At 39.1% G+C, this 20,537-nt stretch overlaps 1 protein-coding gene across 1 annotated transcript; it reads right to left on the bottom strand.

Annotated features, from left to right (window-relative positions):
* Window positions 1-2,436: 2,436 nt before the first annotated feature.
* On the bottom strand, window positions 2,437-20,537 carry LOC139149365 (uncharacterized). Its single transcript, XM_070721092.1, has 18 exons — window positions 20,468-20,537; window positions 19,481-19,629; window positions 17,551-18,186; window positions 16,191-16,229; window positions 14,914-15,549; window positions 14,479-14,520; window positions 13,236-13,871; window positions 12,785-12,946; window positions 11,355-11,591; window positions 10,885-11,127; window positions 9,855-10,088; window positions 9,164-9,430; window positions 8,285-8,521; window positions 7,528-7,818; window positions 6,126-6,362; window positions 5,238-5,528; window positions 4,282-4,518; window positions 2,437-3,324 (listed from the first exon to the last, which is right to left on the bottom strand). Exons 2-18 carry the CDS (start codon window positions 19,545-19,547, stop codon window positions 3,098-3,100), a joined length of 4,719 nt encoding a protein of 1,572 aa, XP_070577193.1. The 5' UTR covers window positions 19,548-19,629; window positions 20,468-20,537; the 3' UTR covers window positions 2,437-3,097.

The following is a 20,537-nucleotide window of genomic DNA, read 5'->3' as shown; positions in this document are numbered from 1 at the left end:
AATTTAGAATTTTGCAAAATGAAGATTTGGTCAAGTTCCCATTTTTGTCATCAGGTAAACGTACGATGATATCATTGAATTCTTATTGGCTAATTGCGCCACGTCACGGTTTCTGATTGGGTAAAATTGTCTACATGTTCAAAGGTCAAAGGTTCGCGTATTTGCAGAACAGGTCCCGTTCAAGCCTTCGCTGCGATCAAGGCGTAAAGGAACAGAGCAAATAGCTCCTCATATTTATAGTTTGCAGGGTGTATGCTAAATTCTTTACAAACACGGTAACAATATTAATGACAAAGAAACACAGTTAAACTATTATGATTTCGCGATGGAGCTGAAGCCTGTTAGGGCTGGCGTGATAGCGAGGGAAAGAACACTGTGGTCTAATATCAAAACTTTCAGAAATATAATTTCTCTTCGATAAAAATATACAGTAAGCTTTGTCGTAGCTATTGTCTTTGAAATCTTCCGTGTTGAAAGATGTTTCTCGAATTCTCTTGCAAAGGAGAACTGCTTGCAGACGATCGATTTGCTATTAAGATACCCGTTAACGCGTTGTCCGGATTAGGAGTGCCATCAACATAAGGGCATGGCATAACGTTTTTGGGATTGCACTGTACTATAGTGATACCGATCGTGTGTGCAAGCTCCGATGGAAGTAAACTGTGGTACATATGTAATAATGGCTTTAAATACACCTACTAATCCTTAAACAGTAATTTCTTATTAACTATGTACAATAAATAAAAAGTAACAAAGAACCGATTAATTCCAGACATTTAAATTAAAAAAAGAAACTTGTGTCATTTTGATAATTTATGAGAAGGAACCGCGTTTGAATTGAAGACTTTCTTTCATACGGTATAAAAATGATAATGTTACATTTCATGCTGTTAGTTGATTAGCTTTAAAAACTAAGTTTAACTTTTTACTCATAGATCAGCTGTTTCATAGTGACTCCTTTCGTTTTGGATAGCCTCTCTTTGATACACAAATTCGTTTTAGTCGCTCCTGAATCATGTGAAAAGCCCATTAATATCTCGCAGTCAAACTCAAGGTAATCCATGTTACATGACTGTGCATATACCCTGCAAGCCAGGCCGACACTCAACATTATATTTCCATCAACAGGCTAACCATGTTAAGACTGTTGTTCACCGTTTAGTACAAAATTAGTCAATACTGAAAGTTATTCGGACTTTGAAGGTAATTTCTCCGCCTTTACATAGCAATTTACTGCATTGTATGAAGATGTCACACAATGTGAAAATGTGCATTTACGCACAGCGTTAAAAAGTAGAGGAAGTAGAGAACTACATAAGTTGTGATTTCCCGCGTAATATGGCAACCTGAATCCAAGTGAACGATGCACTTAATTGCGACAGGCTGGTGTTCTCTGTCAACGGTACATGGCGGAAGAGTGATAAAAGAATTGACGCGCTTAAATAGACAGCTCCCTCTCATATTGATGACAACACGAGCACTTATTGATGACACCGTACGCAATTATTGATGACACCATACGCAAGTTGTAGCCCGTGTGTACAGAATATTTATTAGAGACTTCGCTGACAGATCCTCGACTGAGGCTGTTGAAATTCATTTTGATTTTGCGTTCCATCAGACAGTGTTTCTCAACTACTACGAAACACTTGTTAGAAAAGTAGAAAAAATGTAAGACACACGCTTTTGACAGCAATAAACATGTACCTATTTTCTGCAGCGTCATCATAACGAGACAACTTCATTATGACTAATATACGAGGAGGCTTGACTATCTGAAGCAGAAGTAGTGTATGGCCGAACTTACAGATTAATTAAGGTATTATGCGCTTCGAGGACAGATATTCGGACATTGAATCGTTTACAATGCTTTTCTGGTCCACCACTTATTGGGGCTATTTTTTAAGGTCATGGAGCAAATACAGTTTTCATCGACTTATTTTTGTGACATTTTTTCCCATACTGATAACACAAAGCTGGCGGCCATTTTGAATTTCAAGTGTCGGTAAATACTGAGTAGCTGGTTGTTCTGCTACCAACTTTTGCACGGTAGTCCCGGATTTCTTTTCTTGACTTCGAGAGGTAATGGTCTAACCTTTCCTTTCGGAAAGCTTAAGCAAAATTTAGGTCTTTTACTTTGGAGTCGCAAACTACCTTAAATGGAGGGGATCGTCGGAGCTGCACCTGTGCAACTTTTTTTGTCTACAAAAATGTATTTCATGCACGGTATCTCAGTGCACATCGTCGATATAGCTGAAATATGTCAATTTCACGATGTATATTATTACAAACATGATTTTAACTTTCTTCAATTGCCATTGAACTTTAGATATGTACAGTGATTGCATTGGTCGCATAGGTTCCATTGTGCGACCTGGCAGTGCACTTCCGACGACTGCCCCACCATTTCATGCAGGAGCCATAAATCATGGTGGTTTGAAAAAAAAAATCATGCAAAGATGTTTGACTTCCAACATTGTATTCTTTGTTTTTATTCGGAGAGAGCAAGGCAGAACTTTTGCCAACAATTGTCACTTTCCTGCCGTGTGCATGTTTTCTTTCCGCTTGTTTTAAAATTTTGACCAACAAAGGCTTCATTGTCCTTTTCAAAATGAATAATTTAAAAGACCTAAAATTTCAGTAGACAATATCTGTATTCTGTTATGAATAATGCCGTACAGAATATCTGCAAAGGTGATAGTTTAATCACGAACCCTTGACCGACTTTTTAGAATGGTATCTCAAAAATTCTCAGGAAAATTAGATTTCATAGCATGTCATACCCTAGACGACATGTCATTAAGTCTTGTACCTAAAAAGCAATGTTTTAGTGTAATAAATATTTCTAAAATAAAATAAATGATAAGTTATACCTCGGAATATAAAACCTAGATGAGTAATGAAATTGATCTTAAAAACTCTTGAGGTAAGAAAGTCAATACAAGGCCCGTGAACTCGTGAAAAAGATGATTTTACAGAAGAAAGTGATTTTTCATTGGTTTTTTTGGTGAGATGATATTTAAGTTCACGATCAAAATCATTGAATCATAATTAAATTATGGTCACGTACAGGCGAGAAAACATTTATGACGATGTATTAAGGAGCCGCGAAGACTTCAATCTCACACACTGTCAAGAAATGAGTCTTGTCCGCTAGTTGAAGGCTGACATAACGACCCTTCATCGGGACATCACAGCCGCAGACGATGTTAACTGTCTCTGCTAGGGCTCGTCGGTCGGAGATGGGTCCTTTCCCGCACACAGGGTTGCTCTTTGGGTCGGGGCTGTTACCGACGCGTACTTCGACGCCTTTCAATCGGAAAGCTACGGGAAGATCGCAGAATGCTTCAGTCAAACTCCGATGAATTCAATAGAAATATTAAACCATCGTTTTGCAAGGAAAATACTTAATATCTAGTTTATCACTCAACGCATTCAAGTGGTCCTCAACGTGTTAAAAATGATGATGATGATGATGATGATGATGATGATGATGATGATGATGATGATCGTCATCATTATCATCATCATCATTATCATGAGGATCGCTTGATCATGGTGATGAATGATGAAGACGATGATAATGATGATGATGATGATGATGATGATGATGAATGATGAAGACGATGATGATTATCATCATCATCATCACCATCCCAACCACCAACATCATCATCGTCATCATGATCATAATCATTATCGACATCTCAACGTAGAGGACTGATATTATTTAGGTGATTTGCTGTTTCTATCATCCAATCCTAAGTAGATCATTTTTGATTGCCTACCCTGGATAAATGTAAATAAATAGATAATATAATAAATAAATACATAAATAAAAAAAATCATCATGTTCATTATAATTATCATCAATAGTTTGAGTTGAAATTGTACTAACAATATATTTACATCATCTTAACGTAACGAGTGTAAGTAATAAGGGGTTCTCAGCATTTTGACGTTCGAAAATATTTTTAATAATCAACCCAACGGAGTCGTGATTAGGTATAGCACACGGGGGAAGAGAAATCGCTGAGAAAATTTTGCAGATTTTTCTGACCTGTACTTTAAATAAGATATTTTAGTATCTCTTCCTGCTTTACGTACAAAAATAAGTAATCCGTAAGGATAAAAGGAATTAAGAAGTGGAGAGATAACAATTTTCACTCTGTTTCATCTATAGAGCGTTGGTGCAATACAGTATTGAAACCATGATCTGTCAACGTCACTTTTTGTTAGACTAAATCTCGCAACACCTCGCGAGACTTCTAGTATACTCACCACAACAGTCCTGACGGTTTGTGATAGTCACTTGGTGTATGTCACGTCTGCTGCGTAGGTCAAGTATCATGTATGGTTCGTGTTCTTTTTTCGTCATGGCACAAGACCCTCCCCCCAGATTACTGTCTTTGTTCCCATCCACCGCCCTCTCTGGAACATTTCCTTTATTGACGGAGCTTTGCTCGATCTTCGTTGAGGGCGTCACGATGTTCACCACAGTATCGGGCAGGATACACGCTGTATGTACACAAAAAGGGTAGTAAAAATGTCACGATATACAAAAACCTGTACAAGCATTCTAAATCAAAACTCGAAACAAAAAGAAATGTGAAGAAAATATCTATCACACAAGCATTTCAGACGGCGTCTATTTTTGGTTTTGCGCATCAAATTTCCCTCAGCCGTCATAGTCAAACTTTGGTTACATGTAAAAAGAATACATGTCTATAGATACATCTGCAGTAGACCAAAATAAATATCCTCGTTGAACGATTTTAAAGACTACCTCTGAAACTTTCATCCCTTAGAGATTTACTGAACGGATTAAAGGTAAGTGCGACACATCGTGATTTGCTGGCAGCATAGATTTCTAAAACACTTTGTCAAAATAACTTTCAAGTTTAGAAATATAAAGAAACAACTGGGTTGCTGATCTGGCTATTAAGATGCATGATGACATATTCATGCATGAAAAGCAATAACAGACCCTGCCAGGCCAGCGTTTCTTCACGGCTTCTTTTTACAAAGAATAAACAATCCGGCCACCATTTATCTTGGAATCTAAATTAGTAAAACCTCGTTTCGGATAAAATTTGAAATTCCCGTACTGAATCTTTTAAACCATTCAAGAAAATTACAATTTAAATTTCTTTAAAATGATCTTCCAGATTACATTTGAGTCGAAGGAATACGCTAACAACGTACTATGAATACTCCACTACCTTAAACAAACTTACGCTCTTCAGTGGTATATCCTGCCGTTGGAGGCGCTTCGGTGACCTCAACTGGTGGCAGTGTTTGCCCTGATGGCATTGCAAGGGCTTCTAACTCACATATAGTCAGCATTTGTGTCTTGTTAAACAACTGTACGCTGATGTACCGTCCAGGCATCGGGTCGTCGCAGCCACAGATCACCGGAACCGTCTCAAATGTAGCCCGTCGGTCACTGAGTGGCCCACCGCAGACTGGATTTTTGGTATGGTCGGGATTGTCTCCGACGCGGACAACCGCCCCCTTGAGACGGAAACCTTGAAAAGCAAACGAAGTCATTTTAGGCTTTCTCGTAAGAAAAGACGAGCGACGGCCTATCGTGTAATTTCTATTTTTGTTTCTAATGACTCCTTGTACCTATCCGAGAAAACAATCGGGTGAAATAATCTCCCTAAAGACATCAGATTAATTTATCAAAATGTCAAATCGCTCCTAGTGTCGAGTAGTCATTTGGAATATCTTATGAGACTGAGAAAAGATAAAGTATTAGAAACTAAATAAGACATAACCCCTTCTGGAGAGCCGTTCAACTATTGTAATTATTAGGCCACTATATCGTTCATAAAAACCATACTCTAAACACACATACATTCCCAACCACAAGCGCTCTTGTTTGTGATCGTGATGAAGATGCTGTCATCGGGGAAGCAAACTGACTGATTTCAGTCGTAACAGAGGTGTTTTTACATTTACAAATAGCTCTACTATTCTCAGCGTCTTTCAGCAAAACAAAAGGACGGAGAGGACAGCGAAAGTTGTTCACTGCTTTCTCGACACAATTTGCAGTGTCCCCACCTCATATCAATAAACTTTGAACCTCGCACAAGATAATCTTTTGAATGATCGACGCTTACCACAGCAGTCCTGGCGATTGGTGATCGTGACCTGGTGGATGTTGCGCGTTGCTCCAAGGTCAACCATCAGCCAAGGTTCGAACTCCTTCAATGTTGAGCTGCAAAACCCTGCGCGCAGGTCGCTGTTCTTGTTACCATCCACGGCACGCGAGGCCTTGTACACGCTCTTTGTTGAACTTTGTTCAGCACGAGTTCCGGGTCTGATGACGTTTTCGATGGTATCAGGCAGTACGCATGCTGTGAAGGAAGATGAAACAAAATCAACATCTTTTCAGGGTACATTTGGTGCATTTACGAAACAATATACTGCTGACGAAGGTGTGTGCAAGGAGCTATGTCTACGTGTTACGGTGACGTGCGCCTAGCGCCTCGACACATATACGTAAGGTAGTGAGCGCCTCAACATTGAAAGACTAAAAATTTTGCTCAAAATTTCCGTAAAATTTTCATCCGTTCTCTTACCAAATCAAGAATAAAAATCAGAAGTCATCGTGCAAGGTTTGGTGCTAACGAAACAAATTACCATAAATTTAATGATATTTGAAAAACAAAATGGCCGCCATCCCTGTGTAAACTCTATAGGGAAATGGTAAAGAGAAACAGTCGTCGGAATTGCGTCTGTGTGTATTTTGTGCACGATATCTAGATGTACCTCATCATCATAGCTCCAACATTTAAGTTATACGATGTAGATTATGACAGACATGTTTTAACTTTCATCAATCACCATCGTACCTTGGATACAGTGTTGTCATTGGTCGTATGGGTCCCATACGACCTTTGAGCGCAGTTCCGAAACTGTATCCCTTTAAATTTTCAATATTCGAAAAACTGAGAAGGTGGAAAGTTTACCTAATCCAAGAGCTTCACAATGAGCCCCGTAAGCGATAGATCAGAAAATTGTTGGAAAAAAGTTTTGAGAGTCCGAATATCAGTTCCAAAGGCGCATTCTCACATAAAGTTCTGTACTGTCGCAGAAATTCGGAACTGTTAATCGCTCTCTTTGATCAGGAAGAATAAATATCACGGGTCACGATGCAAAGTTTCGGATCATACAAAATACTTAAAGTTTACTGATGTTTGCAGTTCAAAATGGTCGATGTACTCTGCCTTAAACTCTCTTGCGAAAAATTAAAATTCAGTTATCACAAAACCATGGCGGTGAAGACCTCATGATCTACCAGGCTTCAGAAAAGTATTGCTAAAATTCGAGTGTTCGGAAAATCTTTCCCGTAGACGCACTTCTTCGTTCAGGCAAATATTTGGGAAGAACCTGATTTGAAATATACGGCTAAACAAAATAAAAACCAAAGTAAATCAGGATATGGCTTAATGGTTAGCTGCTGAAATTAACGTCCGGAAGAAAAAAACTTGTAAACATCTGTACTGTCTATATACTAACGTTCTTCAGTGGTATATCCTGGCGTTGGGGGCGCTTCGGTTTTCTCCAGCGGTGGCATAGTTAAACCTGATGCCATTGCAAGGGCTTCTAGTTCACATATAGTCAGCATTTGTGTCTTGTTAAACAACTGTACACTGATGTACCGTCCAGGCATCGGGTCGTCGCAGCCACAGATCACCGGAACCGTCTCAAATGTAGCTCGTCGGTCACTGAGTGGCCCACCGCAGACTGGATTTTTGGTATGGTCGGGATTGTCTCCGACGCGGATAACCGCTCCCTTGAGACGGAAACCTTAAAAAGCAAACAGCGATATTTTAGTCCTTTTTAAGAGATCACAAGCGACCGTGATTAATTTATATTTCTGTGATAACTATCTCGAGTGGAAAACATCCATAAACGACATTAACATGATGCAATCTATCAACAGGTCAAATTTGAATGACTCATTCTTAGCGTTGGATATCTTTCGGAATATCTTGCGAGACTGAGAAAAGATTGAGACCACTGACTATATCAGACATTAGTCCATTATTGTGATACATAAGAGGAACAATAATCATTACAGAAAATATGAATGCAACCAAAGTTCTCTTGAGTACGATCATGAAAAGTAAATAAACTTGATAAGTAAAGAGAGGTATGATAGGAGCGGCTAAAGGTTCATTTCGACAATTTTTATAAAGAGGTGTTTCTATTTTTAAGGTAAGGTAAGGTCAATGAACCCTCCCGAGATAACGTTTTGACGTCCAGTGCTTACCACAGCAGTCCTGGCGATTGGTGATCGTGACCTGATGGATGTTACGCGTTACTCCAAGGTCAACCATCAGCCAGGGTTCGAACTCCTTCAATGTCGAGCTGCAAAATCCAGCGCGCAGGTCGCTGTTCTTGTTGCCATCCACGGCACGCGAAGCCTTGTACACGCTCTTGGTAGAGCTTTGCTCAACACGAGTTCCAGGTCTGATGACGTTTTCGATGGTATCAGGCAGTATGCATGCTGGGAAGGAAGTAAATGTAAATAGTACCTATATTGCTAACTGAACCCCGAGTTAACTTTACTAGCGGGAAAAATTAAGTTTTCTATTTTTGCAGAAAAGTATGACAGTAATGTGACTTACAGGTTCAAAAGTAGTCTACACAAGATGCAGACTAGAAAAGTACTATTAAAATTTGAGTGTCCGGAAAACTTAGACAGAAAAGTCCTTTGCTCGAAGGCGTGAGCGTTGAGGACACCCTCAACGACCGATCTTTCATTCTACGGATAAACAGCCCTAAAGTGAATTTTCAGGCTGTAAAGGATTGTCTTATATTCCAAGTTACAATGATGTACAAATTGGAATGAAAGGCATAGCTACAGTCATTGCCAGTCAAAGTGCATAAACTGACTCACTACAATCAGATTCTGTAATGTGTTCTCAAATTGCCGGTGAGTGAACTGTGGTGGATTTAAGAAAGTAGCGATTCCTTTGTTTTTCAAGCAATTCATAAAACGGACAGAACAAGTTGACGATAGGACAGTTTCCCTGGATAAGAAAATTCATAATGGCACAGCGATGACTAATAACCGCACTGGTGTCGTTCATGCAAAATACACGAAAACTTTTTTCCACAAGTATAAAAACTTAGCATATCTACTCACGTTCCTCGGTTGTGAATGATTCTGTTGTCTTCGCCGGGGGAACGACGGCTTCGGACATGATTGCCACTTCGCACAGTGTGAGGGCGCCCTCCACGCCAACCAGCTGAACACTCACAAATCGTCCGTTCAATGGTTCGCCACAGGCACAAATAATGTCAATGGTCTCCTTTTCGACATCCTTCGCGCTTATTCTTGCTCCACAAACAGCGTTACCTAGCCTGTTTCTGTTATCCCCAACACGTATTTCGGCACCAACTAACTTTTCAGCTGCAAAATTTCAAGATAACATTTTGAGTGTCACTTTTCTTGGGAGGCTCCGCTCTAAATAAACTTGAAATGGTGCTACTTGACTCAAAGGCATCTAGATAATTAGAAAAATTGTGTCAATGCTAACATCTGCTTTGCATTCTTACTTAAAATTTAATGGGAGGCAGTCGTAGGAACTCTGCTTATAGGTTGCCAGGGACCCCTACGACCGATGTAAACACTGCATCTAGGGAATGTTGGCGAGTGATAAAAGTTAAAACATGTTTGTTAACAATGAATATCGTAAAATTTAAATGTTGTATGTTGACGTGATGCATTTAGATATCAGGTATAAATTACATTGTTTGTAAACAAGAAAGTCGCACACGCGCAGTTCCGTCGACCCCCTCCCTTTAATAGCATCTCCCCAATGCCGTCGACTCACCGCAGCAGTCTTGTCTGTTTGTAATAGTGACTTGGTAGACATCTTGGCTGGAACCAAGGTCAACCATCCACCAGGGGTCAGCCTCTTTTCCAGTTTTACTGCAGGACCTCTCCTTGAAATTACTGTTGTTGTTTCCATCCACAGCCCTGGACGCGACAGCGTTGCCAGCATCCGAGCTCTGGCTCGCCGACTTTCCGACAGCAATGTTACCAAGACCATCAGGTACAACACATTCTTTCAGTGAAAAAGAAACAAAACAACAACAAAACAAAACAAAAACAAAAAAAACAAAAAACAAAAAAGCAAAACAAAACAAAATAATTTTTTTATGAAATAAATTTCAACATAATTTCTTTTATAAATGAATTGCTTGAAGAACATGCACGCAATGCTTTACATATTATTTATGTAGAAATTAAAGATCCAGTAGCTGTAACTTTGCTCATTTTTTAAATTTTGTTTGTTCTTTGTATAATCTGCAGTTTCTGGTTTGAATCCCTGTACCATGGATAAATTCCTAACATTTAGCTGATAAATATACCCTATATGAGTATAATCTCAATTGTTATTGTTCAAATTTTGTATTCAGGTCCGGACTAGAATACATTTATCAACAATAACGATGGTCATTTCACATACAGACTGTGTTGGCAAGCAGGACACCGGGCATTGGTCATGATGATCGGACTATAGTAAAATTCTGTAGTTGATACATTGAAACAGAGTAGTGATACATTGAAACAGAGTAGTGAAAAATTAGTCAAAAGTTACAGCTAATGTCCCTTTAAGTCACTGCCCATACACACATATGTATGCATATATACATATATATACATGCGGCCGTACGTGCGTGTATGTCTGCTGTTTTGCTGCTCAATTCAAACAAACCCCTATTAAAATGAAAATAGTGTTGCAATAATTGTCACTGGCGTATGTAGATATTAACTCTTACATGTATGCATGTCTCTCTCATCTTACGATATTTCGTTTTTATCACAATGATTCTCAACTACGCATGCGTCATGATCACCTTCAGGTGCCTCGGTGGCAATTGGTATCCCTCCAACGTTGACTTCACACAGGGTCAACGACCCGCTGACCCCAGGTAGTTGGACACTGACGTGGCGTCCCACCATTGGTTCTCCACAGGCGCAGATGATCTCGATGGTCGGCTTTCCGATATCGGCTGCTGAAACTCTGGCTCCACAAACAGGATTATCTTCAAAATTTGCACTGTCTCCCACACGAACTTCAGCGCCAATCAACTCATCAGCTGTAAACAGCATTTAGGAACATTACCAACTTATAGTGTTACGTTGCAGATCAATTTTAATATGCTCATACATATGGGACACATCAGCACATGCTGCATTTAGTAACCTGAATATGTTTTAAGGAAAACTTCGTTAGACTTTAAAACAGAAAACTTTCCTTTTAATGCTGTCACAGAAAACTTTTCTGATTTGATATGCCTTGTAAAATTCCAGCAGTTTTACTCACAGCAGCAATCTTGTCTATTGGTTATTGTAACTACATAGACATTGGTGGACCTGCCAAGATCAACCATCCACCAGGGATTGTCCTCTTCACTTGTTTTGGAACATGATTTCCCCTTGGCCATATCACCATCTGCATTGCCGTCCACAGCCCTGCCTGCTTTAGCGCCTCCCTTCTTAGAACTCTGGGTTGCTGGACTGCCGACGGCTTCGTTTCTCAATCCTTCAGGTACGGTGCAACCTAAGAATATGGAAAGAGTCATTAAGATGCTTTCAAATTGGCTACGATGGGTTTCATTACACCGGGTTCAATCGGCAAGCGTGCAGAAATGCGGGAAACTCAACCTAAGGATCTTTTAAAATTTTCACACCTGGCTCGAAAATTCAATTTTTAAGATGAAATAAATTATGTTATCATTGCTACATTTCAAAATAAATGTAAAGATTATTTCTATCTTTTCGATTGAGCGTGCGCAAGATGATGGATGGACACTTTGATTCTCAGTGCACTTCATGGCTTATCACTGCTCATCTTAATCACGTGATCGAATAAGCCGTAAATTCTGCAGTTTTGAAATTCCTTTGTGGAAGAACAGTTTATTAATCCAAATTGAATGCGAAAGACGGTACTCCAGTCTTTCTTGGCTCCTTCCTGTTTTTAAGGATGAAATTTTTCTCATAGCAATGTAAGATCTGTTGACTTGAACGTTGCGCTAATATAATTGCTTTCAACAATGCCGCCAAGTTACTAGCTAACCATGTTGCCATAATCGAGAATTGTGTTTTTTAATGCTTTTCACGCCATTCGAATATTGCATTTCAATATTCATTAACTAAATCTGAAGTTTATGAAGACAAAATTGTGATGGGCATATCAATGCAAGGACTTGGTGCCTAAAAATCTTCCATTAAAGGTAAATGTTGGAACCTACGTCAAGTTTAGGACAAGTTGATATGTTTGCGAGTTCACAGGATTGGATCGAGAAGAACGAGTGTTTTTATTTGGTTGTGCCGGCCTCTGTCGACGTTTATGACAAACCTTACTGAAACCAGGAATGTTTCTATTCCACATGGAGACAGGAAAACGTTGGACGAGGAATTTGGATTTGATATGATGTGATACTCGTCAGAAAAAGCTCAATTACATGTATTTTGTTAAATATACATATCTGTATTTTGTTTAACTGTGTTTAGGAACTCGCGCACTGTATTATGACACTGAAACCGTTACATACCAAGTTATAGCAAGGCAAAGTAAATCAACTTGTCAAGTTGTATCCAGGTTGACAGTCTTTCCTAAATGTTCAAAAGCAGTATGGAAGATGTTTGATGCAAATTATGCAGGATATCAAAAATGAAATGGGCAATGCGGAAGGAGTTTCTATTTTATCTTCTCCCGAATATTCGTTCAAGAGATGCGGACCAGAATATTACCTTCAGTTGTCACAGCTAGTTTTTCGGTCGTTATTTTTGGGGCTTCGGTTGTAATCTTCGGTTCCGGAGTTGTAACCTTCGGTTCTGGAGTTGTAATCTTCGGTTCTGGGGTCGTCACTATTGGCTCTGCCGTTGTCTTCTTAGGTTCTGGCGTAGTTGGCGCTGTGAGATGAGCAAGCGCACATATTATCATGACATATCTTGTGAAAAACACATAGTGCAATTTTAAATGATCTCGCCCTAAATGTTAATTCCCATGTAACTTTGCAACTTCCTGATAATATGAAGAAATGTGGGTCTTATGCTTTATTAGAGAGAGAGAGAGAGAGAGAGAGAGAGAGAGAGAGAGAGAGAGAGAGAGTATTGTAAAAACATCATGAGGTATCTCAAAATGTGTGAGGTATCTATTCTGATACCCTATTACAAATTTTAGGTAACGCCATCAACTTACCTTCACCAATCTTACACCTCTTCTCAGCCCGGAGAATTTCACTTGGTTCTAACTCTCGGTTATACACCTGCATACATGATACCATGGCTCTCAAATATCTGCCATCGCCATTACGTACGCCCATTCTAGCTTCATAGTTGGTGGCCAGCTCCACCCTGCCAATATTGGTCGATGCCACCACCTGGTCCATTACCCAGAGCTTGGCTAGTCCCGTGTTGTAGTTGTAACTGGCTCCGATGAAGTTCCACTGGTTTAGTTGTAAGGCATTTACCCACAGGTGTTGAGTGAAAGCCAGACTGTTTCGTACACAGAAGCGTACAAAGTGGCCTGCATCTCCGCTGTACATGTGAACTCCCCAAGCATCTCGTTTAAAGTTGAAAGTTGGACCAAAAGTTCCTTGAGGGTAGATGTACATCAGCATGTGTATGGAATATCTTGTGTCGTATGCACCGTTGTTAGGGAATTCAATGTATGAATTTCCGCTGCTTGTGAACTGATAGGCCCAGGCTCTTGTGCCGTCAGCATCAGGGACAAGAATAGCGCCACCAGCGTTGACGCCGTGATTAGCGTTGCCGGATACGTCGTTAAGCAATTCGTCCTTGTCAAGTGGCCAGAATGCAACTTCTCCCTCAATCGCTGCAATTGTGACAAAAGTATTGTTGCTATTCAATGTAGTTGCTTTTGCCAGGAACCTAATGCCCTGTTATATGTGTATACATATACATATACAGAAATAATATTTTGTTCTCTGTCTGTACTTGATTAATAATATGAGTTTCCAACCTAATGCAATACAAAAGACGACGCAAGGAATAGTGTTTAAAGAGTACAGTTACAGGAACATCACTCTTCAAGTTATTTAACAACAGCTTTAAGGTAGAACGCGCCTCGGGGACAGATATTCAGACTCTCAAACTTTTACAATTCTTTTCTGATACACCACTTGTGGGGGTTCATTTTAAAGCTCTTGGTGTAAGAAAACTTTTCACCGGCTTAGGTTTTCGAAATTCGAAAATTTTATTTTTCTCCATAGAGTTAACTCAGAGATGGCGGCCATGTTGAATTTTAAATATCGGTAAATCTTGGGTTGTTTCTCTAATACCAAAATTTGCTGGGTGACCCCCGATTTTTATTCTATATTTTGTAAGAGAATGGTTGAAAGATTCCTTAAGGAAAGTTTGAGCAAATGTTTAATTCTTTTATTTTCAAGGCGCATACTACCTCAAATATCTTGAACACTTACCATCCGGATTCGGAGTCGGTGCCAAGGTGGTAACAACGGGAGCTAAAAATTAAAAAAATAAACAAACATATAAACAAACAAAAACATTTGAGTTACTGAATGTCACATGTTCCTAAAGTGGTAGTGAAATTTAAATAGTAACAGTCACGACCATAATTATTATGATTTAAAAGAGTGGTTTTAAATCAGTGATCTTTTTTCCTTTGCATAAGACAGCGGAAAACCACATTCATACAGATTCACATTGAATGCTATCTTGGTGTTTGGAAATGCAAGACAAATGAAGACGCCCCTTGGCCGATTTCCACATCACTACATGTTTGACAAACGATAAAACTTTTTCGATGTACGATTTGCCCTACGCTGGTACCATACTTCATATTTTAATGTCTTCAGTTTTTCTAATCCCGTGACGCCATTTTTAAATTCACATACCTGTACCTATTTTGCATAACGATTCTGCTTGCAGGATTTCTGATGGTGACAATTCTCTGTCGTACACCTGCATACATGATACCATGGCTCTCAAATATCTGCCATCGCCATTACGTACACCCATTCTAGCTTCATAGTTGGTGGCCAGCTCAACTCTGCCAATATTGGTCGATGCCACCACCTGGTCCATTACCCAGAGCTTGGCTAGTCCCGTGTTGTAGTTGTAGCTGGCTCCGATGAAGTTCCACTGGTTTAGTTGTAAGGCATTTACCCACAGGTGTTGAGTGAAAGCCAGACTGTTTCGTACACAGAAGCGTACAAAGTGGCCTGCATCACCGCTGTACATGTGAACTCCCCAAGCGTCTCGTTTAAAGTTGAAAGTTGGACCGAAAGTCCCTTGAGGGTAGATGTACATCAGCATGTGTATGGAATACCTTGTGTCGTATGCACCGTTGTTAGGGAATTCAATGTATGAATTTCCGCTGCTTGTGAACTGGTAGGCCCCGGCCAAAGTGCCATCTGCGTCAGATACGAGAATAGCGCCACCAGCGTTGACACCATGGTTACCATTTCCTGAAGCATCTGTCAGCTGAGCGTCTTTGTCGAGAGGCCAGAACGCCACTGGTTGCGGAAGACCTAATGATTCAAAATTGACATTAACAACAAGTAAAACATTTTTCATTGCTCTACCTACCGCTGTTAGAACATGTCGATGGACAATTAGTGGAGCCAGTACAGCAAGCGATCGAATACTCTTGGACATAAAGTATGTGCTACATTGGTTGCATTTTGCCAGATGCGATTTTGTAAATGAAAGCCTCGTGATCATTTGTTCTCCATTTAGAATTTGACATACTAATTATACCCAGTGTCGTATTTTAGTGACAGCACAGATAAGAAATGACTAACATTGTGATACACACAAATTCCAACCGGGAGACAAATACATTTTCCATACACATCCATCCAAGAATGTACCTAATAATTAATAAGTATTACAAACATAGCCTGGTCAAATATCAAACTATGCATTTGTTACTTTGCATAATACATTTTTACTTTCCAGGACATTTCTAGTGAAACTGTTCGAAAAAGGAAAGAAGACGGAAGAGAGAACGTTTATCAATGGTGATCTCTTGACTAAATTATTTGGGCATCCATTAAACTATTTGAAAGCTGATTTCTTTCCTCTGTGTAATCTCATCACGAACGGTTTTCCAGGAATTTGATTAGGGAGTAATCGATATAATTACCATGGAAACATGTAAATTACTTACCTTCTGGAGGGGGTGCAGGAGCTTCAGTCGTCAGTGGAGCTGAAAGAACCGAGAAAACATTTCAAGAGTTGCTGTCTTTGTGTATGTAGATGCATAGAAATGTTTTTTGAAAGTTAATGTATTTTTGCATTTGATATTTGCCATTTTAGAATTTTATCCTACGCATATGTCTAGGTCGACAACATCATCGTAGTGACGGAAGTTTATGGCGTCAGATCAAGGTTCATTGAGGATCTTGACCTTGCTCGGATCGCTTTATGTAGGAGCCCAGAGTGATAGTACAAAAAATCAGCTTCGATTTACGACTGTAACAGTGAGACTATTTCCAGTTTAGTTTTATTGACTGATTGTGCGAAACATCTACCTTACAAAGACCTCGAATGAATTTAAAATGCTGTGAAATATACATCTTTGCAAACGAAAACAGAAAATACGTTTTCTTCAGCTCTTGTTTGCGCCATAAGATAAAGAGCAAGATAGTTTGTTGATGTACTCAATTTAGAGAATCGAGACACCCCATTTTAATTCCCATATGAAATATGCTAACTCGTACAGTGACAATAAAAGTCCTGAACGACAGTGGAGTGAACGTATTTTCAGTATTCTATCATAATCGCCTCTGTCGGTCAAAATGTGTTTTTCCTTGTTTCCACCTTTGTCTTTCGCACACCAATGTATATTTTAATGCCATCAGTTCAATAGCCACTGTGCCTGTTACCTCCGAGGCGGCCAAATATTTATCCCAAATCATGCCTTGAACATCGAGACACTTAATCATACTAGAGAGTTTTTTCAAATGTTAACTTTCACCAGTTTCCATTAACGTAGAATTCACTTCGGGAACAGATATTCGGAGTCTCAAATTTTCACAATATCCTTCTGATTTATCGTTTGTTTAAGTTCAATTTGAAGCTCTGTAGGCAAAGTTTTCAGGGTGTTGTTTTGTGAAAATCGCAACTTTACTTTTTTACATAGCATTAACACAGAGATGGCGGCCATTTTGAATTTTAAATATCGGTTTTATCGGTTTACTGTTTCTCTACTACCAAACTTTGCGCGGTCAACCTCGACTTTTATTCTTGATTTAAAAGAGAGAATAATTGAAAGCGTCGCTGACTCGGAGGAAAATTTGAGCAAAAGGTTCACAACTTTCAACTTCGAGGCGCACACTGCCGTAAAGATGAAATCTTAAATCTTTTTTAACTTTTATGTTTTTGTAATCCTTTAGCAGTGTACATATCAAGCTCTGACGATGCTAACTTGAAAACTATCCCAGTTACAAGATATTTTCCGTTCGAAAAATTGTTCACCAAGAACGAATGGAACTTGATAAAATCATGAATGTTTCCAGTTTACGTACCTGTTCCTATTTTACATTGACTTTCAGCTTCCAGAATTTCCGACGGTGTCAATTCTCTGTCGTACACCTGCATACATGATACCATGGCTCTCAAATATCTGCCATCTCCATTACGTACACCCATTCTAGCTTCATAGTTGGTGGCCAGCTCAACTCTGCCAATATTGGTCGATGCCACCACCTGGTCCATTACCCAGAGCTTGGCTTGTCCCGTGTTGTAGTTGTAACTGGCTCCGATGAAGTTCCACTGGTTTAGTTGTAAGGCATTTACCCACAGGTGTTGAGTGAAAGCCAGACTGTTTCGTACACAGAAGCGTACAAAGTGGCCTGCATCACCGCTGTACATGTGAACTCCCCAAGCATCTCGTTTAAAGTTGAAAGTTGGACCGAAAGTCCCTTGAGGGTAGATGTACATCAGCATGTGTATGGAATACCTTGTATCATACGCACCGTCGTTAGGGAATTCAATGTACGAGTTTCCACTACTTGTGAACTGGTAGGCCCCTGCCCTGGTGCCGTCAGCATTAGGTACAAGAACAGCGCCGCCAGCGTTGACACCATGGTTACCATTACCTGACACGTCGTTCAGTTGTTCGTCTCTATCAAGTGGCCAGAACGCCTTTGGATCCGGAAGCCCTAAAATATAATCAACATGTTGGTGTCATAAATGACGCTCAAATTTTCATATTAAACTGAAAACTGAAATTTATAATTAAGATTCCATCAGTAAAAAATGATAATTCAAGCGTTGTTATTGTGTGATCATGTAACAACATTTTCTGTCAATAATTTAATTAAGTATTCTGTTGAATCAAAAGTGTCACAGATCAATAATTTTAAGAAACATTTTCTGACAATACTTGGACTTGTGTACGGCTTCCAAGATTTATATTGTAGAAGGGGTTATTTGAGGCAAATGGTATCTCAGGCCGGACTTTTTAAGCGTCTTGTGATCCAATGATCCAATACTAATTATCTACATTGGTAATAGCGAGTCATTAGCTGATGTTGGGGAAGGAAAAGATAATGGCGTCCAGACATCAGGACAAGTTACAATCAGAAATAGTCTACACACATAATAAATGATCTACCGAATATAGCCGCAAGTACGCGTAGTCGAAAGCAGGCATGGGTGCAACACTCTTGCAAAACAATGAGGCTGACTTGCAGCGTGTTTGCAAGGTTATATCTGATTGGTCGATGGTCACTATTCACAGCAACTTAGGGAGTTTATTTTGTATTAATCAATTATAACGGTAAGATTCTGCCAACCAATTGGATAACAGCTTCCAAATCGCTGCAAGTCGGCCAAAACAATGTAGTAATTATTTGCAGCAAAACACTTTCACATAGTGAAAGAAAGACATGTAACGGAAACTATTATTGAATGTCACAAAAAATCGAAACTGAAAACGAATGAGTCAGTGATTGTCAACGTAAAATGTATGACATATGTTATTTAACTGAATCCAAATCAATTGTTCGTGCAATCTTGATGACTTATACTGAACGGAAAGACTCTCATACCAATATACTTTTCATAAGTGGACAATAAACTGATAATGCAATGCCAGTACTCACATTTTTCATTTTCCAAGAAAAATCACACTTTACCGCACTTTCTTGAAAACTAATTTGGCTTTATCTATCAACGAAAGCTGTGATCAACTAAAATTATAAGCCATAACAACACCTCTCGTAGTAAATTGAAGAGACTGTTTGGGATTAGAATACATGTTTGCATTAATAAATTAGAGGAACTAGTTTCGGGGTTGATTACTCGCCCCACACTATTCAAATTTTTAGCAATTGCATCCAAATACACTTAATTAATTCAATACTGTAGAATTCGTAACGGCAGCTGGCAGCAGCCTGTCTCTCAAACGTCATGCGCATAAAATTATGGTGTGTGTTGTTTTTCAATAATTACCTGCTGTAAGTTTACACGTCAGCAGAAGTGCCTGGATCAAAGATAGGATGATCATTTTCAAGGCCATCTACACACCGCCAGTATTCTGTAAATACGATCTTCCCCAGGGAGCTGTTGGTGAACTCGAAACCGTAAACAGTAATGAGGCACTATCAAGAAAGGTGAACATGAATATATATGTAAGGCGGATTTGATGCTTTTATATCGATCGATCGATCAAATAATCAATCAGTCAATCAGTCAATTTATCTATCTATCTATCTATCTATCTATCTATCTATCTATCTATCTATCTATCTATCTATCTATCTATCTATCTATCTATCTATCTATCTATCTATGAGTATCCGTTTATTTATGTATCTATCGATCTATTAGTATTAGATAGATATACAGACAGGTAGGAAGGCAGAGAGACACAGACAGACAGGCTGACAGACTGATAGATAGATAGATAGATAGATAGATAGATAGATAGATAGATAGATAGATAGATAGATAGATAGATAGATAGATAGATAGATAGATAGATAGATAGATAGATAGATAGATAGATAGATAGATAGATAGATAGATAGATAGATAGATAGATAGATAGATAGATTAGCTATACAGACAGACAGAGAGAGAGATAGACGAACAGACAAACAGGTAGATAAATTGGTGGATTGATTGATGAATAATTTGATGTATAGATACAGACAGACAGACAGCCTGTCAGCTGTAAGCTGATAGCTGTAAGTTAGTGCCGCAAATATACGAAAATAATAAGTTTTCTCAACCTTTCACATGTAATTTCGAAATTTTTCATCGAAGGCATTCTTTCAACTGCTATTGACATTAACGTTACGCGACAGAGCATCCAAAATGGAAATGAAAAAGTCGAGAAAACATATTCCCGTTTTTGTTTCTTTCTCTTTGGTACCATCAGATATCGAGAAATAACCGCCGCTAAATATATGACAAACAAAAGAACCGCCAGCTTACCTTTCGTTGAATTCTGGTGAGTATGTCTGGACACTACCAACTGTACTAATTTATTGAAAACTTTATTCAA

The sequence above is a fragment of the Ptychodera flava genome, chromosome 2, assembly GCF_041260155.1.
Source record: "Ptychodera flava strain L36383 chromosome 2, AS_Pfla_20210202, whole genome shotgun sequence".
Classification (NCBI taxonomy): domain Eukaryota; kingdom Metazoa; phylum Hemichordata; class Enteropneusta; family Ptychoderidae; genus Ptychodera; species Ptychodera flava.
Note: the sequence above shows the minus strand (reverse complement) of the source record. Positions and strands in the feature narration are given on the sequence as shown.